The 27,235-nt window shown below is 41.9% G+C and overlaps 2 protein-coding genes across 4 annotated transcripts; one reads left to right on the forward strand and one right to left on the reverse strand.

The window, feature by feature from the left end:
- Positions 1–15,062: 15,062 nt before the first annotated feature.
- On the reverse strand, positions 15,063–16,523 carry cdca5 (cell division cycle associated 5). Its single transcript, XM_004074147.5, has one exon. The coding sequence runs from the start codon at positions 16,521–16,523 to the stop codon at positions 15,735–15,737; it is 789 nt and encodes a 262-aa protein (XP_004074195.1). The 3' UTR covers positions 15,063–15,734.
- psmb2 (proteasome 20S subunit beta 2) lies at positions 16,163–26,722 on the forward strand. Of its 3 annotated transcripts, none has more exons than XM_011481130.3 (6): positions 16,163–16,329; positions 17,241–17,363; positions 17,450–17,520; positions 26,068–26,230; positions 26,317–26,366; positions 26,528–26,722. In XM_011481130.3, exons 2-6 carry the CDS (start codon positions 17,252–17,254, stop codon positions 26,627–26,629), a joined length of 498 nt encoding a protein of 165 aa, XP_011479432.1. In that variant the 5' UTR covers positions 16,163–16,329; positions 17,241–17,251; the 3' UTR covers positions 26,630–26,722. The 3 variants fall into 3 exon arrangements, with proteins under 3 accessions (XP_011479432.1, XP_078810856.1, XP_004074194.1); XM_078954730.1 differs by lacking the exon at positions 16,163–16,329 and adding an exon at positions 16,363–16,502; XM_004074146.5 differs by lacking the exon at positions 16,163–16,329 and adding an exon at positions 16,653–16,858.
- The last annotated feature ends 513 nt before the right edge of the window (positions 26,723–27,235 follow it).

Consider the following 27,235-nt stretch of genomic DNA (forward strand, 5'->3'; position numbering starts at 1 on the left):
CCGCCCCCTCAGTAGCTCCGAGGCAAGTGTGTGGATGTTCACAGAGATACTGGGCCCATTCTGTAATCTCCGCCCTGGGCGGGTCATGTCCCCGTCCCCGGGGACCCTGTCAGTCTCCACACGGAGCAGCAGGTCTGCATCCAAACTGGGTGGGTTCGCGATAATCCCCCTTTCGAAGCTCCAGTTCATTTGGGAGCTTACCTCCCAGCTTGCTTGGAGTTGGCGCCCAAACTAGATGTCCATGTTAATGCCCCGTTTGCTGCAGGATGTCTGTTTTGTTTTTTTTGTTTGGGGGACGTCAAAGAAGATTTTGCTCTCCAGACTCTCTGCCATCACTCCAGGTGTTTTTGGCTCCTTTGGATGAAAAAGTGAGATCCACTTTTGCTCCTTCTTGGCCAATTAACAGTGACTTCCTCCCAAGGGGTCCACCTTCCACAACCAAAATGGTGGCTGTAGTCCAGTGGTAGAGCGGTCGACCTCTGATTAGAAATTGCAGGTTCAATTCCTGCCTTGCAGGAAAAATGGCTAAGTGTCCTTGGGCAAGATACGGAACCCCATCTTACCTCTGGTGGCGCCAGTGTTCAGCAATGGAGCCTCCATCAGTGTGTGGATGGGTGAAAGAGGCTGTTAGTAAAACACGCTGGCCCTTTGAGGAAGGAGGAAAACGCTATGCAAGTATACGCCGTTTACGTTACCCAAGAAGAAAAACTAACAATCTTTGCTCAATAAAGACCCACAATTGTTTCTTCATCTGATCTGTCAACTCTTGATGCCTAAAGGTCATCTCAACTTTTGATTGGACTGACCTCACACTTGCGTGTGTTTAATGTCTGATTACATTAAGCACAGGCACACAGACACAAGAACTGACTATATATGAGGACTGGGCCGAGTCAGTGAGACGTCACTTATAGAAAATGATTTAATTCCTGTTCTAAGGAAATTAACAATTCAGTTGACATTTTTTCGCCAAATGGATGTTTGCATGTTCGAGCCAGACGACGTCAGTAAGCAGTGATTGTTCCAAAAAAATTAGGGAAAAAAGCACACATTTTGGGGGTTTATTTATTTTATTGCAGAAGCATTTACTGAAAAGGTATTTAATTTGTTTAATTGTCATACAACAAAAAAGCCTCACCTTAGGAAACCAAAAAAGAGCTTCAGGTTTTTGCACATTTTGTTCAAATTCAAAACTGCAGGCGGTTCTGTCCGGATCCTTCTGCTGAACGAGTGCAGAATTTATTTTTGGCCCTGGAACACTGTGCCTGCCACTAGGGGGCGACAAATCACCGTACCTTGGACTCCTCAGAAACTCTTCATCAGAACGGGCCTCTGAGGACCAAAAGACTTGCAGCTCTGGACTTAGATGGGACAAGAAACTAACAAGATAATCACAATAGGGACACATTAAGTTTTTCCATCACCTGACAGCAGGGGGCAGCAGTGTGCAAGAAGAATATAAGTACACTTCACTACATCATATATGAATAAAGAGATTAACAAAATAACTTCTTGGGAGGAGGGAGGTTGACCATAAACACTGATTTATTCAGATTTTAGCTTCTCTTGATCTGACTTATGAACTTTCATCATCTTTGTCCTCTTCATCATCTTCAACTTTAACTGCTAAAATCTACAAAAGTCTGGGTACTGAGGCTGAACATCTTTGCTCATATCTTGTGAAGCTCATTTGTTGATATAACTATTTTGTTTTGAAAGAAAAAATGTTTTATCTACATTTTTTTGCATCTACATATTTATTTAAAATCTTGAAATAATTTAGAGTCCTGTTGCCTCACAAACCTCAGTGTTTGATGGACTGCTCTGTAGATTCTGCCTTGAACTCCGATGCTGTTTGTGTTTCTGTTTTGCCCTAATTTTGGCTTCAATGTGACATGAATGAGCTAAAGTTCCGGCTGAATATGTTCCTCCAGGAGGTTCCTGGTTCAGGAGCTGCTGAACCTTCTGTTCATGCACACCTCCTCAACTCCTGGTCCGAGCTCTTGCACACTTTGGGATGTGAAAGTTTTGGTAACAACCACCACCACCACCACTGCCACTGCAGCAGAACACAGAAACAACACACACGCCCTCTCCTCCTCCTCCTCCCCCTCCTCTGCCTGATGTAGTGTGACAGTGTGTTCGCCCTTGGCGCTCTGCTGGCGTGGAAAAAATCAGCTCTGACAGAAAGGGGGTGGTGGGGGGGAGGAGGGGAGGCTGCAGCCCGAGGCCTGTGGATGATGAACCGAATGGAAAGACCTGTCGTCAGAGGACGGGGAGACGGATACTGATCAAAAAACATCTTTAGGTTCTAATAAAACTTTATTCTGACAAAAAATAATATTTATTGTAAGAAAAAAGCAACATGTGGCCAACATTTGTGAACCATCTCAGCCCTTCCACTGGGTTGAGTAGCAGCAGCCAAGCGCTCCTAATGACCTGTTTCTCATCTATCTTTACCAAATTAAAGTTGCATGTCTGCCTAAAACACAGGATCTTAATAAAATCAGCTGGTGCTTGACAGCCCAAAAAACTGTTTTATATGATCTGAAATCCATCAATGTGTACAGACAGTAAATTGTTTTCATGAAATGTGATCAGAAAATCTGCATCTCAGACTCTAGAAGCCTCAGTTAGCTTCACAAAGAACCCAACAAGGGTACTTAGACAAGATTTATCCTGTTTCTAGTGATCGTATAGCCTTTTAAGGCATATTTACACTATAAAAGTATCGTTTTTCTTAGCAAATTTACGCATTTTAAACTAATTTTAAATAATTTAAATAATTTTATAGCTGTTTTTCTGCTGTTTTTTTTTTTTAGCAATCTAACATCATTTTTAGACTTTACCAATTAAATAACTGAACTTTGTTTGCAGTATTGTTGTATTTATTGATAATATAGCATTTCTAGACACCTTAATGCAAAACCAAATGTTTTTTATTAATAAAAGACAAAACTATTGGGTTTAATTGTCTTACACAAAGTAAAAAATCTCAAATGGAATTTAAACCTCTAAACATCTGATGGGCGGAGCTACCGCTGTCTTCTAAAGCTGTTCTTTGATTATGGTCATGTTTTTGTCATAGTAAACACTGTTCAGTTTAAGAATTTTGTGGATTCTTTTAAAGTGCTTTAAAAAATGATCTAAATTTTTTTTTTTTCTAATCTAAAAAAAGAAGCTAACTTTAAAAAATGACAAACAAAAGCTGAATAAGGCCAGAGGCCCGTAATGTTAGTATTTAGCATACTAACATTACGGGCCTCTGGGAAAAAAAGCTGAATGTTGCTAAATAAATGGCAACAACCTTAAAATATCTGACAACGAACAATAAATGCGACATTTGATTAAAAAAAAATCAAAAAAATATTATAATTATTATTGAAAAGATGGTTTGTGACATGGAAACCGCAAAAATAAAAGCTGAATGTTAAATTAGATTTACATTTTTCCAAAAATTGTGATTAATAGCACATTTTTGTCAGAATGTTTTCTTTTTTGTTGTTGTTGAAGTCAACAGGAAAGTCTAAAAGAGCATTTCAGTTTATCCTAATGTGGAAATGATAAAAATAGAAAACAAAAGCCAAATTGCACATTTAGAATATAATCTTTTTTTTCTTTTAAATCTTTTGGTGAAAGTGTGTTAACAGAGTTAACAAATAAAAAATCTTTCAGAGGATTTCAAACTTGATCCAAAGGGTACAATTTTCAAAAAGTAAAGAAAAGAGTAGCAACCTGTTCACCGTTTGACCCGGGGGGCCCGCACCCACTTGAGCCTCTTGACTGGGTTGAAGACATCCGACCCGGCATGTGTGTGTGTGTTCGCACGTGTGTGTGTGTGCGCCTCAGCTGCTTCAGCCGCTTTAACCAGCTAATAAATATGAAAACAGCAGGTTAAACTGCGGCCTGAAAGGATTACCGTTGTCAATGGAGTCCCGTGAAACCCCCGCAGACCTCATAAAGGCCCATGTTGTCCCATAAAACTGAGCAGAACAAAGCAGGGGAGCGGGGGGCTTTTTCACGCATAAGGGGTTTTCTCAGGAGTTCATTGAGGGGCGCCGCGTCCGGGCCCCCGCCTACAGATTATCCGGCTGCCGGTGAAAGCCCAGCTGGGAGCGGCAGGTGTAGAGATATTGAGGGGTTGGGGGGGGACCGGGTGACCATGCCGATCTAAGCAGAGTGTTACTTCCTTTTAACTTGCTCTTTTTCAGTCCCCCCCCCCCCCCCCCCATCCACACCACCACCACAACCACCTCTGAGATGGGGCTAAACGGTGACACCCATCCCCACAAAAGTGACAAGCAGCGCGGGTCGTCCCGCCTCTGTGGCGTGAAATCGAGGATTAAACCGATAAGCGTAAAGAATGACACAGATCCAACGTGTTTCTGGGTCTGGACCCCAAGCCGCTTCCAGACAGGTGATTGACATCTCCCACACTGCAGATCAAACAGAAGCTCTTCGATGTTGCAGCTTTCAGAGGTGAACTTGCGTGTTTCACCTCCTCATCAGAGGAGACTCAGATCTCCCAGATCTCCTGGAAGTGGCCTCCCAACCACCAAACCCCAGTCTGTAATCTCCACAGTCCAAACCGTGTTGCCTCTCCAAACGGTGGCCCGAGGCTACATGTGGCTCCTTCACATAATCCCCCCAAAAGTGCTGCAGAGCTGCATGTCAGAGCGACACAAAGCTCGCAGCGCTCCCACACCGTCCCCCAGCGAAAGAGGGATTAATGTCCTCCGCATTATGAAGGATGAGAATGAATAACAAACAGCCAACTGTTTATCCGCACTGTTAAAGAAAGCAAAGACCATCCTCCAGTTCTTTGTGGAGCAGATTGAGAAGGTCACGCACTGAATCAGATGAAATGCAGAGGTTCATCTTCTAGCAAAAGACTTTGGCCTATTTTGAATGAGCGACTCACCAGAGAAAGTCGTTTCAACATGTACGTCTTTTGAACAAAAAAGTAAAGAATATTTCAGTTTAAAAAATAAAACGGGAAGTTCTGTTTAAACATCTTCCACATTTGAAGAGACAACAGGGGACAGTCAAATCCACAGATAGGATCACTGGTGCCAACCTACCCTCCATCCAGGACTCGACTCCCCGAAAGTGAAGAAACAGGAAGGTGACATCTCAAGAGGAAACTGTCATCCAGGTTTTTAAAGTGCTGGACAACAAATCACTGTGCACCACAACTACACAATGCAAAAATTGTTATTTCTACCAGATAACTGTCCAAAAACACCAAATCTTCAGAGGTAAAGTACTTTGTGTGGAACAGACATGGTCAATCAAACCCCATTCAGATTCTTTACTAAATAAACGACCTATTTTAGCCCAAAACAAGAACACGTACAGCAAATCAACGTAGAACATGAATCGTGCGTGATTATTGGACTGTTTATATGCAATTATTTTAGTGATTTGTGCGTCAATTACATAATTTGAATGTGATATGTACGCCATATACGCGACATAAAAGTTATGCATCTGTGGTACTTGCGTTAAAAGTCCATTAAACATGCTTGGAACAGTCGTGGAAAGCCACAAATGTACATATCCATCTTCCAAAAAACACGCACAATTGCGTAAGATTTACGTAACAATTGTGTATAAACTGCGTAAAATACACGTAGACTGCATAATTCTCAACCGACCAAAACTTTTAAACAGCTCAAAATGGATTTCACGCAAAGACCCATCGGCCGAAACCCCTTGACAGACATCTGCGCACATCGACAAATGAAGAACGCAAGAAACACTTATGACTTAAATCTATCATGCATGTATCACAAAAAGACCAAATTTCATACATGGAAAATGTACAAAATCTACGTAATGGCTGTGTGACACTGCCTGAAGCTTTTTTTTTAACAAGCTTTTACTCATTTTCTGTGGTTGTTAATTTATTTCAGTCCGGTCCTTACATCTTGTTTCCTTATTATAATAAAAGATTGTTAGTGGTACAGTAATATGTGAATTTGTTTTTCTAAATAAGAAAAAGAGACACTTCACAAAAGATAAATGGGGCTTAAAAATGTATTAGTTTTGGTAAAAATTGGGGAACAGATGTCTGAAGCTCACAAAGAAAAGTAGAAAATGTACTGTTGCCGTTGTTGGATTGTGTGTTTCGACAATGTTTCCGTGCTGCAAATAAACACAAAATAAGATTTATCCTTGAATGAGCCGAAATAAAAACATTTTTTACACCAGCCAAAATGTTATGCACAAAAAAATATATAAACTGTTATAGGTGTGCTCATTTTGAAGGAAGGTTAGCAAGTAAAGGGGTTAAACGGTTCACTTGTTGTGTCATTTTGTTTAAAATCACAATACATTTTATTTTGAATTTGGTCTTTTTATGGTCAATATTTTCAAAGAAAACCCTTCTGTCAGTGATTTTAGGCACCACCCTGTGGTGGCTGCAGAAATGTTTAGACTTTTATTTTTATGCATCAAATCTGGGCTGTTCAATTGAGAAATCTATGGGAAATTTTGACATTTTAAAGGTTGAAGTGTTTAAACTGAGCGGGAGAGCTACAAAAAAAAAATCCTAAAGTAGACGTTAAATGACATTAACATTCATCATCACATCCTTCATGACTGCACATTATGGCTCCTCTTCCTGCAAGGATGCAAGGATGGAGGGAACTTCTCAGAGCGAGTGAACGGGAAAAGCAAGGATGAAAGAATGAGTGGCGATAAAGTGGTAGATAATCATCTTTTCATTAAACTTTCATCCCTGCTGACTTTAATATTCAAGAGCTCAATTACTGAGGGAGCGGAGGAGTCTCAGTGACCCTCCATGAAGAAAAAGACCAGGATAAATGACAGAAAGAGGAAGCACAGATACGAGTGAAAGGGTTGGAAACATGGAGGAATGATGGTGTGGATCATGGACTGAAATATTGTAGGAGTTTAAGGACAATGTGATGACAGAAAGATGTGTTGGGGTTGTTTTTGGGGTGAAACAAATGTTGAAAATGTTGGAGGGATGATGAAAATATGGCCAATGCCAGATGGAGGGATGGTAGAGAGATGGTGAAGAAATGCATCAGAGAGGATGGAATATGATCAATACATGATGGAGGGATGATGAAGAGATGATGAGCGATGGAGAGATGATAGGAAACTGGGCATGGTGAAGTGGAGATGTGCCATGATTCTCAGATGGTAAAGGCAAAAAAAAGTTATTTTCCATCATTGATTCTGTAAGCTGTTCCACTTAAAAAGATGAGTTTGGTCTGTACAGAATGTAAAAAATAAATCCAAGAAATAATCATTTTAAAATGAATTGATTTGAATAATTTAGCAGAAAATAAGTATTTAGCTCCTAAAATCAAGACCAGTTAGTTCCTCTTGAAATAGCTACTTCTATCCTCCACTTATCATCTGTCGTAATATCAGGTATTTGAACTGGCAATCTGTTTAGAAGACACCTGTCCACACCTTTGAACAGGTTACAACCTCTCCAACCATGACCAAAACCAGAGTTGTCAAAGGCCAAGGCTGTAATCTTGAGCAAGGCTTGAAAGAACCAACAGCTTGATGTGAAGAGATCAACTGTTGGAGCAGTTATTGCTAAATAGGATCCCATGAACACCAAACCCTCAGTGAACCACAGGGTCATGATTTGGGGCCACGTTTGACGCTGCGACACCTAAATGACACGCGCTCTTTGACATGCCGTAACTCTTAAGGCCCGTACACAAAAGGACGAATATTCGCCAGGCGTTATTCGCCAGCGTTTTTCGCCAGGTTTTTTATGTTCACACCCAGGCGATTTTCGCTGACGATGAGCCGAGCGAACATGCAATTTCATTCCCTGACATTAGATGGTGCTTAATGTAAACAGAAATACTCCTGTACACAAGGTGGCGCTGCGCAACGCTTCTTAAATTCGCTTTTCACTCAGAAGAAGAGAGCAGGTATTTACGCGCTTGTCAGAATCAAACAAAGAAAACATGAATATTTCAAGCACCAGTAGCTCCAACTGGTGCTTGGTAAGGGGATATTTTAGAATGTCCGTCATTATTTCTTCGCGGCTGTGTAGATGCAACTCGGCTTCTATCTTCTTCGCTGGTATGTGTGCTCAGCAAGGCAGTTTTGTGTTTGAGCGCCCCCAAGTGGTGTTTTACTGTAACTTCAGAGGCTCCAGACACGTGAGCAAAAGCGCCATTCTCATTGGTCGAGTAGATTTCGACGCGACGCGTCAAAAAAAAAAACGAACCCGAGGCGTTTTTGTTTTTTTTTACGCTTTGACGCGTGGCGTTTTTTCGCGTCGGTGTGCACACTCACATTGGTGCCCTTTGTTTAGTCACGAGGCGTTAAACGTCGGCGAAAATCGCACGCGAAATTTGTCCCGGTGTGTACGGGCCTTTAAGGCCCGTACACACCGGGACGAATATTCGCCAGGCGTTATTCGCCAGCGTTTTTCGCCACGTTTTTTGTGTTCACACCCAGGCGATTTTCGCTGACGATGAGTGGAGTGAACATGCAATTTCATTCCCTGACATTAGATGGCGCTTAATGTAAAACAGAAATACTCCTGTACACAAGGTGGCGCTGCGCAACTTTATGCTTCTTAAAGTCGCTTTTCACTCAGAAGAAGAGAGCAAGTATTTACACGCTTGTCAGAATCAAACAAAGAAAACATGAATATTTCAAGCACCAGTAGCTCCAACTGGTGCTTGGTTCGGGGATATTTTAGAATGTCCGTCATTATTGCTTCGCGGCAGTGTAGACGCTACTTGGCGTCTATCTTCTTCGCTGGTATGTGTGCTCAGCAAGGCAGTTTTGTGTTTGAGCGCCCCCAAGTTGTGTTTTACTGTAACTTCAGAAGCTCCAGACACGTGAGCAAAAGCGCCGTTCTCATTGGTCGAGTAGATTTCGACGCGACGCGTCGAAAAAAAAAAACGAACCCGAGGCGTTTTTTTTTTTTGACGCTTTAACGCCTGGCGTTTTTTCGCGTCGGTGTGCACACTCTCATTGGGGCCCTTTGTTTAGTCACGAGGCGTTAAACGTCGGCGAAAATCGCCGGCGAAATTCTCCCCGGTGTGAACAGGCCTTTACGCTGTTGACACCATCAATGTCAATCAGCTCATTCTGGTTTGATTTGATTTATTGGTTTATTACAAGCATTGCTTGTAAACAATACAACAACATTCCTCAAATATATCAAACTGATTGCAGAAATAATGAAACACATTGATAAAAAAAAACATCAACAAAGAAAAATAAACATGAATATAAAAGGAAAATAATTTTGTTTCATAATCATAAATAGAGATTTTGCAGTTATTCACACGAGACACACTTAGTTCACATTAGATTAAATAATATAGAAATTATTAACTAAAATCAAGTATAGTTTGATTTATTGCTTGAAAAGGAGTGGGAAGAAGCAAATGTATATAATCCCACCCCTACTTACACGAAGAAAAGCGGCTTTTTTATGTCAGCTGTGCACCGATATGCAACAGACTACTAATGTAGTCTGTTGCATATCGGTGCAAAGCAGCTCTTTTGCAAAAGAATCAGCTGGAATTACGTTAATCACGTCAGTTGAAGACTTACGAGAGTCAAAAGAATGTCAGCACTGTTCCTAAAGCTTCTGTGTTAAAGAGTTAACAATAACGGAGGTCAGGTTTGGGGGGATTTGGGGTTGAAATTTCCATCCATTAGTCAGAGCATTGAGGATGAAACATGCCTGTATCTTCCAGTATGACGACACATCGCCCGGGCAACAGAGGAAAGTCTACATAAAAGCATCAAAAGGTTCTGGAGCATCCGAGCCAGTCTCCGGAACCCAGTCCAATAGATAACCTGTGGAGGGAGGTGAAAATCTGAGTTATAGCCCCAAGAGATCACAGCTCTTGAGAGGATCTGTTTAGGGGAATGGACCAAAGTAGCAGGTAGAGTGCAAGCCTGGGGAGAATCTACAGGAAACCTTTGACCTTTGGCATCCGCAACCCTAATTACATTACAAATCATTGAGAGAAACTTTTGTTATTGACCAAATACTTATTTACGGCCCCGTTACACTGATTTCCCTGGATTCCTTTTGTACGTTCTGTCTCACAGTTAGAGTGAATCTATGATGAACATTACAGACCTCTCTCATCTCATCAACTTGCAGAACCTGTGATTGACAGATACCTTTTTGCCTCGCTGTATAACAGGGGGCTGTTTTAGGAATGACGGCGAGATGATTGAGGGATGTTGTTGGGATAATGGAGGGAAAGATGTGGAGACGCAAACTGACACACTCAGATGAGTATAGATTTTTTTTTTAAAGGGAGATAATGGAGAGATGTATGTGTGTGTGTGTCTGTGTGTGTGTGTGAGCGTGCACGGTTAAGTGTATTAGCAGTCGGAGCGCTGAAGCCCACAGGCGATTCCTGTGTGTGCCTGCGATAAAGGGGGAAAAGAGGGGAAGTATAATGGGGGTGGGGGTGGGGTGTATTTGGGGGGGGGGGGGGTTAGAAAAAGAGAGGAGCTTCCTGTGTGCCATCAGCCTCTGGATTGTGTCCCCGTTGGTCCTTCTCCTCTTTCACACACAAACTCTTCCTCCTCCTCCTCCTCCTCCTCCTCATGAAAGAGTGTCTTGGCAGGGTAATTAAGAATGGCCTCTAAACACAGGAGTGTGGCAGGAACGCTCCAGATGAAAGTAAATGATTAAAATAATTACAGGCTGAGAGCTGACGAACCCGAGTGCGGGCTGGCCGCCGGACATTTGTCAGTAATTAGATAATTAATCTGAATGCAAATGATGAGCCCTAACGAAGCAGTCAAGCTGAACCAGCGACAACTGCCGAGAGAGGAATGCAGGGGGTGCGAGGGGTGAGGACGGGCAGATTTGGTGGTGGTGGTGGTGGGGGGGGGGGGGGGGGTAGAAATACATGAATATGAGAATAAATTAATAAAAAAAAAAACAGGAACACTGTGAGCCGTAAATTAACAGCAGCAGCTCCAAAAAATGTTCAGTGAACGTCTCGTTAAAAATACACAAAAGGCAGCCGCCTGTGCAGGAAAGAAACCGGGGCAGGTGTAGGGGGGGGGGGGGGGCATGAAATGGCACCTGAGGAGGTAAACACGGCCTGAAATGTGTGAACAAACTGTGGATTTACCGTCACTCAAACCGTCACCCCCTCCTTACCCAACCCAAGCGCGCGGAGGTAAACAGCTCCCACTGACGAAGAGCAGGTACAGACTGCGGGCTTTATTTACCGCAAGTTCCTAGCGCTGCTTGTTGTTATTATGGCGCTGACGCTCGCTCCTCATGTGCTCACAGCAGCTCCGGGGCTGTGATGTTAGACGCTCTGAAGGCGGGTAAACACCAGCACAAACCGGCAAGGTGCCACTCAAACCCGACAGGTGCAGACTGGGGTTTGGAGGCCCGGTTCTGGTTCACACTTGGCCTATAGACCTAATCCAGGAGATGGGTCATCTCTCAGAATGAAGTCCAGACATGGGACAGGAGTTTAGCTGACAACTGTTACTAGTTTCACATCAAATGTAAAGAAATCTAAATTGTTTCTATGGCTGGAAAACCCAAGAATTTTTCTTTTGGGCTTTTAAAGTTAATTTGGAATGTTTTCTCTTTTTGTGTGTTCATTTTGGGTCGCAGCAATTAGCAGCAGCAAAAACAAAAAACGGGGAAAAAGGGAAAAAAACAAAAAAATAAAATAAAATAAAAATATATTTTTTTAAACTGACCAAGTTTGGCCCAGAGGGTAATCCAGGCTAATCTGGAGCATTGTGGAAGAAGACTCATCTATTGTTAACATCTCCAGGAGATCAGCGGTCTGGACCTGCAGACATCCAACATCACCAGACAAAACTTATATAACTTTCCCTAACCTAAAAAAAGTATTTAAGAATTGAACCATTTTTTTAAAGATTAAAACAGGAAAAGTAATAATCTAGCTGCATTTCCATTACAGAATTTACAAAACTTTATTGAAATTCTAGAAATGTTTAAAAAAAGCAAAATTTTGCAATTACACTGTGATTAAATCAACTATGTGAGTAAACACAAACCAACTAACGAGATAAATCATTCAAAAACATGAAAACGGATGTGAACAATACTTTGATCTACAGCATTCTAATTTCTGCCACAGCACTAGCACTCATCATCATCATCATCCTCCTCATCCTCATCATCTATCAAAGGAGACATTGGTGTCTTATTTAGGCCGTGGAGCACCAAGCTCCTAACACCTGGGAGCGGCTACGAGAGGAGGGATTTTGGGAAATGTTGGTTGGTGATTTTACAGAGGAGCTGTGGATCCAACAATTCAACTTTTGGAGAGCAGTGTGATTCTGTGGGATCTCTGGTGGCGCCAACTGTGCAGAAGCAGATTGCCATCAATGTCTACAAACTGGCTACCTGTGGTCATGTGAATCTGAAAGAAGTGTTTCCATTGCAGTTTTGCAAAATATGTCCGTTTCGATACGCCTCAAATACCAATACGCCTCCAAGCTCAAAACCCTTTTTTTTTAAATGTGTGTCATGTATATATAGATTCATTAGCCAATGATGACATTTGTTGACCTGGCACGTTAGAAGAGTCTCAATATTCACCATTTCACACATTTCTCTCACATTCATAAATGCACATTCTGTAATTCGTATGATCTGTGAGTTTATATTACAAGTGTACCTCAAAATTATGTTTGTGAAATGGTTTGTGTGTATTCGTGAAACACTTCATTTGGATTTGTGAATTCATATTACATGTTTGCATAAATACGTATTTGTGAAACACTTTGTGTGCATTTCTGATTATTGAGACTGAATTATCTCCACAGTTTCACTTAGGCAAAATTACTATCCCAATTCCAGTTTGCGCAATCTCATAGGTAATGGAAACTCAATTACTGTTAGGGTCGCCAGTTAAAGTAAAGGTTTTTTTGAGCAATATGGAGTGACTTCCAGTTCCAGTTGAGAACTTCTCATTCTGGCCGTTGATGTTTGCAGCCAGCTCCTCTTAGTGGTTTGTGATTCAGTTTGTGATACGTCACCAAAGATGTTAAAGGTAAAGACTGTGTGAACATCTACACAAACAACTTGAGGTTGCTGTGACTGCAGCTGCTCAGATTATTCAGAAGGCTGGGGTCCACGGGGGTGAAGATAAACTCCACGAACAGGATTGCAAGAGGAAACTGAGGAAAAAAATCCGGACAAAAACCAGAAGGTTTAGAATGACCATCAAAGCCCTTACAGATTCATTCTAAGGTCAAAGTTCATCAGTGTTGAATCAGATCATTGGGAGTTGTTTGATCCAAAGTGGGGTTTGTGGAAATTACCAAAAAGAGCACAACTATTGGAAAAATAAATTACGGTATATTTTTCCACAATGCATATCTATAAGTCAGTATGTACCCAGGAGAATTTCTTTGGACAGGTGACACAAAACTGGAAACATCTTCTTGTTGTTCTGAAGACTGACTCTACTGTGAAACACGGAGGAGGCTCTATTATGGTCTGGGCATCTGCTCCTATCGATGCTTCACTTAGAGTGTCAAAGCTAAAAAATGATTGTAAAGTCAAGTTCGCAGGCGGGGAGTCAAATTCCTGTATATTTTTAATTGTTCCTGGAGACCTTGTCAAGATTGTTGTTGGGTTGAAGTTCGTGTCAAAGGTGACACTCTAGGTGAGACCTAGAGTTCGTGACCCGCAAACGGCATCATACTACATCAGAAACGCCGAAGCGAAGGCCGGACAAGTGCAACACGGCAAGGAAGAGCTGGCTTCAGCGATTGACATGTCGGCAACAGCTCGGTTTTGATGGATTTGACATCAATCCCGCTGCGAAGCTATTAACACGTCATTAAAAAGCAGGCATTTCACACCTTGACAGCTGATCCGAGGAGCTTCGGTTAGTGAGATGAGTCTTGTTAGTCTGGATGACACCCTGCTCTCCTCAGAGACCTAAGAGGGAGGAAAAAACTTCTGCACTCTCATTAAGTCAGCAGTTTGTCATCGCTGGAGAGAGCGGGGGCTAGTTAGAATGCTTTGTGAAGCCTGTACACACAAAAAGACACAAACTCATGGAACAGTGACACTCTGGTGTTTTGACCTGATTCAGTTTCCAGTCAACAGTTTTGTTCTCATTGATTCGACCGGCTGAGCCGTCCCAGCAGCACCTCTGCAACCACAGCGGTGTGGGAACTGGACGGTCTTCAAGTGTCTGAAAGTCACAAACAGCAGATGATAAAAGCCGGGAATTGATGAAAAGAGAAACGTTTGTTCAAAATATTTGATAGATCTGTCAATCACTTGTGATTTTTACTATATTTTGTCACTTCGTGTTTGTGACTTTCAGGGCTCAAAATTTTAAAAGCTGCCTGAAAAACCCCCAAAAACCATCAGTCTTTGCGTCACCTGAAAACTCCAATCCAGATTTTTTCTTTGTAAACAGGAGCAGATGAAAAAAAGCATTTTTTTCTGTGTGAGCATTTACGTGTTTATCTTAATTTTCTCTTAGTAAGATTTACATATTTCTTTATCATCTGATCATTTTGTGACTGTACATCTAAATTCATTTGATGCATTTGGTTTTATTTTTTCGCTTGAAATAAAAGTCCTGATTCTAGACTTTTGCTGCTATAAGCAAAACTGTATAATTTAGTTGGATATTATGCAAAAAAACGATTTTGATTGGTTATAGGGTTACAGTTGCTTTTGACCTTTCACCCTCAGTTTTTTTAATTGAAAGGATTCAAAGTTTTTTTTTTGTCATATGTACAGTTAGAAAACGGGTTTTCATGCTCGCTCTGATTGCCATAAGGTTAAATTAAACATAGAGTAGGATATTTACAGTACTGATCAATTTCAGAGCTTCACAAAAACAGTTTGAGACAGGATCTGATGAAAGGCCATTCAAGGCTTTTCAGTTGAATTCTTTAGCTATGTTATAGTTTATTTGTTCATATTTCCTGTGTCATCTCCTTCTGCAGCTAGTTGATATTTCACTGCAAAGTTCTAAAAAATTGTTGTTTAATATAATTTAAAACTCTTTAACTGTACAAATAAGGGTAAACAAAATAAAGTGTATGTTTAAAAAAAGATGTTTGCTTTTATTCAAATACACAGAACAGAAGAAATGTATTTAAAAGACACATATAAGATATAAACAACCTTAAATGGATTTCTCTTAAACTAGAAAGAAAAAACAAAATTAAAGAGGAAAAAGTGCTGGTTACAGATGCCATGTACTTTATTTTTCTCTAAAAACATTTGGGAAAGTTAAAAAAAAAAGAGAATCCAAACTGCAGAATAAAAGCGTCTCCAGTCAAAACCTTTAGGATAAATGTTTCTAAAGTCCAATCGTCAGAATAAAAGCTTTTTATCTTCAAACTTCAAAGTAAGAGCTGTTCAGCACCAATTTTACGACTCAAAGCTTTTTATCTCCAGACTTTTGCATAAAAGCTTTCAAGCTTCATTTCAGAATAAAAGCCTTTTAGCTCCAAACGTAATTCTTGGGGAAATGCTCCTCAGTAAACGGTTTTAGCACTTAAATTCTGCCAAAGGATAAAGTCCGGTTTAAATAAACCAAAAAAACTGAAGTTACAAACGACTAGCAAATGTGATACTGAAAATGTATTTAAAAACTATTTCACACCAAGTGAAGGAATAAAAATATCTGGACATTTTTAACATTTTCTTGAATTATTTTTATCACAGTCCTTGAGAAGCTTCCCCTGGGCTTGAGTAGAGCCAGTTTCTACTCCACCACCAGCTCAAACTCCTCCGCCTCCTGGAACTCCGCGTTCATCTGGGCGACCAGAACGTCCAGCTCCACGCCGTCGATCGGCGCCACCTTCTTCCGCCTCCTCTTCCTCTCCTTCACCACAGCCACTCCAGGGATGTTCGGGTCCGGTTCGGCCGCACCGCCGGCGTCGGTATCGAGCAGAGACGTGAAAGAGTTCAGGGCAGAAATGGAGGAAAGCTCCAGAGCGCTCCTGGACTGCCCTGCCGCCCGGTTCACCTCCGGTGTCTGCAGATGCTGGAAGCCGAACAAAGTATCGCGAGAGTCCGGGCTGTGGAGGGACTTGTCGCTCAGTCTGCTGTAGGAGCGGCGCACCTTTCGCGCCCATTCTGCGTCCTCCGGGGTCGCTGGCGGCTTTTCTGCGGGGTTTGAGGTCGGCGGGGAGGAAGGCAAGATCGGGGACGGCATCGAGGCCTGTTTCTTCTTCTTAGCCGAAGAGATGGCGGAGGCCCTGCGGTCTGGGACCAAGTCAGGAGTGGACACCTCTTTTTTCTGCCCTAGTCTGTTGCTCGTTCGCCGTGGTGTGTTCTCCTTGTCCTGCTCCGCGGAGGTAACGGTTTTTCTCGGAGCTATTTTCCTTAGAGTGATGGACCGTTTCACCGGGACGGCCTCCAGCGCGGCCATGTTTGTGTCAATCTTCCCCGGCGGTTGCAGGGTAGAACTTAGCCGCGGCGAACGCCTCCGCGGCGGGTCTATGTGTCGGTTGGACTCCACCATCACGCTGTGAGTCTCCCCTTCCTTCATGGTCAACACAGCTTGGCTGTAACCTCAAAATTCCCCCGATGACGGACGCCCTCCGCTCGGTGACACACAACAAAAACACTCCCGCGTTTCAAATCGCCCGCCCAAGTCGCGCGGTTTGACGTCACCAGTATGCGACAGGCAGCTAGCTGAACTTTTGCTGTGTAATATTCTGAGCAGACCCGGCTGTCCGCGGCTGCTTCCTCGAATTATTCTTACATTTTTTTGTTTATTCGCGTTTTTCACGATGGAATATTTAATCGGAATCCAGGGACCAGATTTTGTTCTCGTCGCCGCCGATAATGTGGCCGCCAGCAGCATAATCCAAATGAAACACGGTAAAGTAGCTCGTCGTTAGCTGTAGCATTAGCCGCTCCGCCGATTTTTATTTTAGATTTAGGGGGGTAAAGTTCAAAGCGTTTTGAGATTTTATCTGGTTAAATCAAGCTTTTATTTCCGAATTTACAGTTAATTTGTTGTTGGTTTCTTATACTTGGCCACACTATATCAAATAATCGAACCAATGAAACTAATCTGCGTTCGATTTAAATTATTTTTGCGGATATTTGCTTAAAAATCGGTGCAGTTTTGCTCCCGATTTGAGTTTTTGGTGTTTTTCTGTATAATTGGTTTTGTTCTAAAATTAGCAGATTATGCAGCCTCATGCAGGCTAACTGTGAAAGTGAAAGTTCTAAGGTGTTTTTTTTTTTGATCCACCAGATTATGATAAAATGTTCAAACTGAGCGAGAAGATCCTGCTGTTGTGCGTGGGAGAAGCAGGAGACACGGTGCAGTTTGCTGAGTACATCCAGAAGAATGTCCAGCTCTACAAAATGAGGAACGGTAGGATGGAAACTACACAGAGCAGCTGTCTGTGGTTCATCAGGGGATCAGAACAAGTCATTGATGAAACTTTTTCTCCCCTAAAGGTTACGAACTGAGTCCATCTGCAGCAGCAAACTTCACACGGAAGAACTTGGCAGACTACCTACGGAGCAGGGTAACCATGCATGAGAGCAAAATACACTTTTAGCATTTAAAGATAAACATTTCCTGAAACTGAACACTAGAGAAACATTTTGAATTTTGTACTCGTTTTCAGGGGTGTTGCTTGAATTAACTTTGTTAGGGAAACGTATTAGGGCCCCATGGACGGATGTCTTACCCAATAGCATCTCTAACACTCACAAAAAGATGTGTTCTTACTAAAATTAAAAAAAAAAAAAAATCAATTTGAAAGCATGTAATTCCAAAAATGATTGTAAAAATTAACAAAAAGAAACATGTAGGGGTTTTATTATGAGATCTAACAGAACAACAGGATACAATTTTGTCAGAAAAACACATATAGCTACTATATATATATATATATATATATATATATATATATATATATATATATATATATATAAAATAGGAAAACTACATTGATTGGTGGTGGTTAAAAGTGTGTCAAGATTGCAAGTGTTTGTGTCTTCTGTTGCAGCTTGTGAGGAATTCATCTATTCACATCTAATCTAAAACATAATTTGTGTAATCCTGCCTAAGTGACCCTTTCCTGCTCATGTGGACTGAACTGCACTGTCAAAAGGAACCCATTTGAACATCTGCCACACTTGTGGCGTTCTCCCCCGTCTTTGACCCTCACGTTAACGTCTGCAGCTTTTCCCCGTGTTCATCCAGGAAAAGCGACTGTGTGAACAGTTTAATTTCTCCTCTGAATAAATTACATCCATCCTCTAGGAACAGCAATCTCATATTGCTTCAGGAAAAGTGCCGATAAAAATCAGTAGCTAATTCCTGTCAAAGTCATCGAGCGTCTGAACTCATCCAGTTTCAAAGTTTCTTCAAAATATTGAAGTTCGGATAGATTTCAGACAGAAATCTACCAAAAAGAAGATTTTTATCCTGTAGATTAAAAAAAAAATTCACACACTGTGTCACATTTCCCAAGTCAGGTTCTAAAAAATACATTTTTAGGAGAACATCTACATCTGTGGCAAATGAAGATGAGCTACAGATGTATAAAAAGAATGTTTCCAGAATGTCTGAACGCACCTGGTAATTAAGATATACAGCAGAAAAATCAACCAAAGCATTAAACGCTAAATAATGGAGGTCCCTCCTGAAGTTTACAATAATGAATCACAGCTTTGAAGTCACATACGTTGCTTGTGAATCCAGAAATGTCTGCATCGCTAAAATCCACAGAAACTGATTTGCGCTGTGAAACATAAAAACCATCATGTGGTGTTCTGCACTCTTAATCACCAAAACCTCAGCGAGTCCGATTTAGTCTCTCATCCAGAAAAGGTTTTGTCAGATGAGCTTTGAACGTTTTTCCTCCTCGATTCTGTTTCCAGTGTAAGGAAACCCTCAGGTCTAGAAACCAATACCATTTTAGTTTAACAATTTGGACAAATCTTTATAGCTACTCAGTGCTGTCCTTGTGCCACTGGTTTCTAAAACCAGTGTAATTTATTCAGCTTCTTCACTATTTCCCCTTTTTATTTTTAAGAACTATGTTAACATTTTTAGTGCGTTTTTCATTGTTTAGGGAATTTTTTTCTTCATTTTAGTAAATAATTGTATGGGGAGGTTAGTATTTATATCTGCAAATCTGTTTTTTTTTATTGATTATGCAGCCTCTACGGGTATTTCTTTCTTATACATTTATGTTTTGAGCAGATATAGTTTTTATCTAAATCTGTATTTTTCCCTTTTTTTGTGCTGAATTGGTTTTTGTGGAATCTCAAAGGTGAAACTTAACCCAGAAAAAATGTGCCTAAGATGATGAAATAATGGACGTTGGTAGCAGTCTGCATATGTTTGACAGTAATTTTGGATGTCCGGAGGATGTTTTTCTACCAATTACAGCAGATCAACCTTCAGCTTTTTGCCTTAATTTGTTTCAATGATTTACTTTTCAGCTTTTTGTTTTGCTAATTTATTGCCAAAAGTACCTTTTAGTGAAGATATTGTGGATTTTTGCATCATTTCACAGGAAATTCTTTGTTTTTTTTATTTTAGCTAATTTTCTCAGATTTTAGAAGCGTCATCAATGAGCTGTTGATTTGTTGCGATGCGAGACGGAAGGAGCGTCCAGATCTTGATCCGTGTTCTCCTGTTGCCACTCGTATGTCGGATTGGCGGCTGCGATTCATTTGGAGCTGCGCAGCCGCCGCCTGTCACAATAACAAAGGGTGAAAATAATTACGAAAAACAATTAGTGTGGCAGAGGAGGGAATGTGGGACACACCGAGTGGAGGGGGTGGGGGGGCCTCCGGGGGTGGGGTGGCAGAACACAACAGCGCACAGACTGAAGTGTGAGTGGGAGTTGGCGTGCACACCGCAGGGACTTCAGGAGCAGGTTGGGTTTGTTCAGTCAAGGTTGAACAGACTGAGGAGGGGATCATTGATATTCAAACTCAGCCGTTATTTTTCCTGCCTCACGGTGATCGGCTCGGATTTCCGCGATATGGCGTCCTCAGGAGTGCCGGAGGAGACGCAGCCGTCCGCGCTCCTCATCCCACACTGTCCCGCAGCTATGCCCGCTCTCCACCAACCTCCGGAGCGCGGCTGCAATTCACTGCGGTGTACAAACAGCTTTTCATGAAAAACGCGTGGAATTTCAAACATGGAACATAGAAAAACAGCTTTCTAACATCAAAATGATGAGGTTTTTTAAACGTTTCCTTTTTATAGAAATTTCAATGCTTTTGTTTTATATTTTAAAAGACAACTGAAAAAGAGAAGTTCTCTGAAACTCTGATAAAAGTCAAGGTACTGCTGATGCTGGTTTGTGTGTTCAAGTGTGTGTGGTCGCCAATGTTGTCCCCCTGCGACTGCAGACCTCTGGGAGTTGTAGTTCTTTGCAGCCATGCCGTGCTCACATGCAAAACAACCCCACAAACCCCGGGAGTCCCGCGTACACTCACTCAGCTGCCTCAGCCAGAGGATGAGCTTATGTTCGTGTGGATTTTTCGCCGTGCATGTGGGTAAATGAGCGTGCACGTGAGGAGAAACCTAACAGCCTCTCTCTGCTGCACACTGAGGGTCTGGCAGGTATCTTCTGGCAGAGCCGCTCAACGCGCACAAATAATTAGTGAGGATTGCACACACGTACAATAATTAATACGCAGACTGGAGAAAAATGCCGGGAGACGGTGGAAGATTCAGAATTCGCATCCAGATCATGATTTGTGTCGCAGTTGAGATTCGGTGTCGTTGACTGGCTCCAGAACCCGTTCAGATCCAGACTAAAGCTGAGGAAACAGCTATTGACAAGTGATCTGTTCCAGCAGCAATGTTGCTACGAAACACAATGTTTGTGATTTTATTTACAGCTTAGGAGGAAACAAACAAATTATCTGTTTAAAAACTGAATATTAGAAAAATGCTTACTGTGAAATATATTAAAACACATTAACTGAATATAAAATTATATATATAAATGAAATATATAAATATTGAATTTATACACTTATAGATACGCAAGATGTGACACATAAAGCAATCCAGCCTTCACACAGGAATACACAACGTTAAATTGTTTTAAATTGATCGCACCCACCTTTATACCCCAAAACCTTTTAGACTTTTATTTTGAAACCGTTTAAGTGATGCTAAAATATCCTAGGCTTTAATGTCCTGGTTGGAAAGTCACTCCACAGATCGATTTATGAAGATGTCGGTGAACTTTCAATCAGCACATGAAAAACTCAACTCATTTAACGAAGGGGGGAAGTTCGATTTGCCATTTAACGGTTACTATGGTAATATCTTGCAGTGGGCGGAGTCCATTTGATGGTGAGATTTACTCTTCTTTGCTTTTATGTGCTACATTTAATGAGTTTAAGGACTTTAATGGCAAAAGAAAGTATTCTGACTGAAATGTTTTTATTGTGCGCTTGCACTGAGTGTTTGATGATCGCTGTCCAGCGCGACGTCTGCGATCTTGTGCTTAGACGAGTTTAGACGAGTCGGGATGAGGCTGGGTTTCTGAGAATTAGCTTAACTCCAGATCTGGCCTGATTGTTCACTGTGCTAACTCGCAATGTATTTCAAAGCCTTGACACTTGTCAACGTAAAGCAAACAGAAAACGATGTTAAGCTCTTTGGGACTTACTATTTTTTTTACATTTGTCTTCCACTTTTAGCTTTTTACTTTTTGAACACCAAATCTGTTGCCAGCAACTAAAGCACACAGTGAACCAGTGAACTACCGTAACTCTTCAACCGTTCACACAATTAATGTAATTCCAACAGATTTTGATGTATGCAACGCTTTTTGGTAAATTTTTGTACATGGGCGCAAATTAGAGTAGCGATTGCGAAAACACTTTACCCCTGTAAAGTGTTGCATATCATGGCAAAGCTGCTATTCCGAGCTTCAAATACGTTAAAGTGTGGGTGACATGGCCTATTTTAATAAGCCAAAATATAGTAAATAGTTTCTATTTCATGTTGCGATTGTTTTTAATATTTTTCGAAAAAGAATAAATAGCGAAAAACGCAATATAAACAACGAGGACGGCCGCCGGCTTCACGCATTCCGCCGAATTCGCGCCGCCCTGTTTGTGACGTAACGAAAGGAAGACAAGGCAGACAACATGGCTAGCACCGATAGCGAAGCACAGAGTGATGCTACCGTCTCTATTAGCGATTTATCATCAGATGAACAGAAAGATGAAGAGGAAAGTTGCGGAGATTATCATGATGATGAGTCACTTTTGCAACCGTATCGATTCGAAACCTTTTGCAAAAGTGAGGAGGATATAGCAGAAAGTAGTAGGTCTAGTGATCATGCCGATGACGATAGCCAGCATGAAGATTCGGCTAGACTCCAGTAAGTCTAAAAAATGTATAAAATTAAATTACTCCACTTACCCTAAAATATACTCAAAATGTCCCCTTTTGGCCTAATCTAAACAAAGGTAAACACTGGTTTTCAACCCAATTTACAAAATAAATGTCACAAAATAAAAGTTTCCCAGATGGTACTACTCTTTAGTTAACAAAGTCACTGTATATCATTAACAACTGTGGAACATTAACAGTTTTACCCGTTTGAACCCGTTTGAAACCTTTTCTCGTGCTCGCGCGCGCTCACACACACACACAGTTCAGTTTACTCACGGTACCGGCACCTCAAAAGCAAAAGAAAAAAAACGTTGCAGGCCTGTTGCTTCTCTTGCAAAACATTGAGTGCGTTGAAATACTCCAGTTGGATCCAAGGACAACAGAAAACACGACTACTTCGCCTCAATGTGATCCATCGTGATGCACACTAGCTTAGCAGCCTCAGCTCCCGACTCCAGCGCCGTCCTCTCCGACCCAGAAAACGGCTCGCTCGCTTCCAGCTCACCCGCCTTTCCTCGACTCAGAAGCCAAGATCCTCCTCCCAACTCTCCGTTCAAAATTCTTCGTTTGTGTCCCGGTTTTTGTCCCTTCGAAAACGCAGACTTCTCTCCTGCAGATCTGGAGGGAAAAATCCTTCGCCGTCCACCTTCTTGAACTTTCCCCTTTTCAGCAGCGTTTCTTGTTTTGGGAATTTTATACACAGATACACTTTCACTAGATGTATTGCTACATCCAGCTGCCACACAAAGACTTGGCATGTTGATGATTAACAGATTTAAACACGAGAGAAACGAAGACTACCTGTTTTGTTTACATGCTGTCCGAAGCGGAACTGCGAAAGTCAACGCCTTTCATGACGTCACAGGTCATATCGGGTTCACTTCCAGCCTGCGCTCTAGCGGCAGATCCAAATCTCTGATTCCTTCGAAAGATGTCTATTATTCATATGCTTCGGATTTTTTTCGACGCAAACTATTGGTATCAATAGAATCAGCGTTTAAAGGGCTTTTTTATTTGACAAAGTTGTTCAAAGCATGGCATCCACACTTTAAAGAATTACATTCATTGCACTAAAGATTGAAGAGTTACTTGCGATGTGCAATTTAGTGATCAAAACAACTAAAACATCGTTTCCGTTTCACTGCAACCGTTTTACTTAAATAAAACAAAACTGAAATTCTACTCCAAATGACCCACAATTCCATAGGAGTTGGGCATCTAATACAAAAGGGCGATTGGTCAGCGATATGAAGAGGCCCGTGCAATTGGTCAAACATGTAAAGATCTATTTGATTTGTTAAAAACTTCAGGCTGCCTTGAAACATAAATGTAAATGTATAATTTAAAGATTTAAGGGAACCATTTATGGCAGTTTAGGCCGTCTTCTGCAATGTACGTATCGCTCAGGTTGATACCGTGATTGTGATAGATTTTCGATTTGTCACGCGGTCCTAATGCCATTTGCCGTCCTCTCGGGCTCGTGTTTTCACTCTGTTTAACCACGCTGGCGCCTTAGAAGCCGTGACCTGAATGTTGCATTCAGTGTTCAGGGACGTTTCAGTTCTGTCGCATCCGCTCCTCAAAAGCAGCCGTTCATGGGGTTTGTGAGCGCAGGTGAGGCTTTTGTCAGCCCCGACCGTGAGCAGGAGCCACTGCTGTAGGCGGTGGGGGGTAGGAGGTGGGTGTGAGTGCAGGTGGCAGGTTAACAAGGTTCCTTCTGAGGTGACTCTCCGAGGTTATTTTCATGCCAGGTCCACGTTGTTGTTAGTGTAACCAGTGAGACAGCTGCCGGGGGTGGGGGCGGCTGGTGCCGCTGGGGTGTTTGCCGGCTCACAGAGGAGTTGGCGCTCGCATTAAGATATTCATCTGACACTCTCACAAACAGCCTGTTTCTCACGCGCGCCGAAACAAGCGCTCCGCAGGGAGCTGCGCCGCCGCGCACCTGTGAGCGGCGAGCAGTTGGTCGCTCCTCACAGCTCACCTGGTGTTACAGCTTTCAAACCCCGGCTTTTTTTACATTTTATTCCTGCGTCCTTACTCGAAGAAATTTAAGCCACAAAATGACGACGACTGCACAAAGGGAGGGAGAAGGAGGCTGCGAGTGTGAAAGATATAATTCAAAAGGGGGGGGGGGGTGGCGGGGGTTAAAGAGGGGCGACTTTAGAAGTTTTAATGAGCCCTGGCGTTTCTCCAGGGCAGAGAGAGGAGGAGGAGGAAGGGTTGAAGAGGGAGGGAGCGATGAAGGAGCGACAGGGGTGCTGACTCCCAGCAGATGTCACACTATCAGTGACACCCCTCCCTCCCTGTCTCACCCTCTCCTCTGTCCTAGACGCCCTTTTAAACCCCCCCTTCTCTGTTGCTGGTGTTGCGTTGAAGTTGCCTCGTTGTACGTCACTTGGCTAAGCTGAATATCAAAGCTGATAATGAGACGTTTGTGTACAACGAACGAACAGAGGAGGAAAGAGTTGCACTTTTCAAGTGGGGGGGGGTAGCTTCTGTGCCATAAAGCATCAAAGAAAAGTAAGAAAACAACAAAGAGCCCCGTCATCGGTCTCCGTATGACAGGCGTTGAATATTTCTTTTACTATTAACTCTTCCTCGTCTCTGTGACGAAGCCCCGCCCACATTGAACAGCTGTCTAAATATGAACCACATCGATATGAATTCAGCATCCTCTAAGCCGTCTGGATATTGTTTGAAAACAAATTTATGACATTTTCATTCTTACTAGGTGAAGCAATTTTTAGTTTAGTATTACATCAGAGGAATATCTTATAGTTTAAGCTATTTGAAAAAAAAAATACTTAAACATGCAAACCTAAATACCTAAATAATTTTTTTCCCTTTAACCTCTAAACTTATTATAATTTAACTGCATTTAGCATTTTCACAAGCACAGATGTTAAGTTTTGCTGAAGTTTTTATCAAATTTTTCTTTCTTTTCTCACTTTTTTTTAGAGCTTCAACCGTTAGTGAAAGGCAAACTTGCTTACTTGTGGTACGTGTTGTATGGCAAGTCGAGAGGATCAAAAATCGGAACTGCTACTGTCCGTTTCTAGGTTTACTTAAACAAAAGGAAGAATGCTCAAAAGCAAAAAGATGAAGGGGGGGTGGGGGGGGGGGGTAAAAAGGTGAGTGCCAAACTGGAACACATGCAGCAAAAACAATGAAATCAAAGGCTGCTGACATTTGTGTTGATACAAAACTCCCCTCTGTTAACATGTGGCAACATCTTTGACGGTAAATCTAAGGCACCAAAACAATTGAGCAAAAGGAAATCCTTTTTTTAAATTGTTTCCCACACGTCAATGTATAATAAAGGTAATGTGTTTTTCTGGAAGACTTGGAATTGGAGCGCATTAACATCTATTGTTAAAAACAAAGTTCTTTCATTTCAACTCATTTCACTAAAGGGAGACGCGCCTTCTCAAAATCAAACTGTTTGAGAAGTTTCAATAATTCCAAAAGGGCTAACTAAGAATTTTAATTTAAAAGCACAACATTTTTAGCTAAGGAAATAAATTGCAGTCAAGTATTTATAAAAGAAAATAGATCATTTTGAACAGGTGCAGCACTATTACTACTACATCTATGGAATGTCTGACCCTCAGGGTTACAGTATGCATTTGATGGTGATGTGTGTGATACTGACCCTTTGGGCTTGCCATATATTGCTTTTGCGCAGACGCCATACCATGTGAATCTGCTGCTGGCAGGCTACGATGACGCAGACGGACCCGGCCTCTTCTACATGGACTACCTGTCCTCTCTGGCCAAGGCGCCCTTCGCTGCCCACGGCTATGGAGCCTTCCTCACTCTGTCCATCCTGGACCGGGATTACAAACCAGGTCCTCCGCCTCTCCTGGTTCTTCCTTTCCTTCATCACTGTCACTTAAGTCGGTTACAGACGTGATTTTATTTTATTTTTATGCAGATTTGACCCGTGAAGAGGCCATGAACATTCTGAGAAAGTGCGTTGAGGAGGTGAGTCTTTCTCTTAGGAACCAGAGGGAGAAATGAGGACAGACATCAATGATCATAGGAGCCCAAAATACATCTACAGGGAGAATAATTTCAGCTTTTGTTGGGTTCCTGCTTTCACATTGAACAATGACATCCTCCTCCTCATCATCCTCTTCCTGCAGCTGAACAAACGCTTCATCCTGAACCTGCACTCCTTTAACGTCCGTTTGATTGACAAGGACGGCATCCATGACATGGAGAAGCTCACCGTGGGCGCCAAGTGACGGCGCTGCGACCACCACCCTCACATCAGTCTGTTTCTCTTGTCCTTTTTTTGTACCACTGATCCCCCATCCCTCAATAAAAAGTGACACAGATTTCCAGACTCTTCCTTCCCCTGTGGTGCTTCTTCTCCTTCAGTCACTCATCAGGTTGGATGAGCTGTGGAGCCTCGTCCTCACTGAGGGGGCGTGTCTACAGCACGCCGGTGTCTGCACGTCCACATTTAAACCCATCAGAAAGGTTTTGAGAAAATATTTTTCTAAAGAGAAAAAAACTGTTTTGATTTTTTTTTAATTCAATACAGATTCAGTAGAGTTTAGCTGAATAAATACAAAGTCAGCTAGAAAAAGACAATTTAGATTTTCCTGGAGGTTTTTAATTATCCAGCCAAAAACAATTTAAGAGAAAAACTTCAGAAACATTATAACTCAAATATTTCCTATCTGACCAAAGTCGATGGTTTGTCTCCGCAGACATGAGGACTTTGAAAATATATATAAAATGAAAAGATAAGGCTAAATCTGTATAAAAATTAGTTTGAGGAAACCCCTCCTCCTTGCGTTCCTAAGAGGAAGTTAACAATTGGCTCTAAGAAGCTATAAATGCTA

This window comes from Oryzias latipes, chromosome 11 (assembly GCF_053564925.1).
Source record: "Oryzias latipes strain Hd-rR chromosome 11, Olatipes_Hd-rR_3.1".
Lineage (NCBI taxonomy): Eukaryota > Metazoa > Chordata > Actinopteri > Beloniformes > Adrianichthyidae > Oryzias > Oryzias latipes.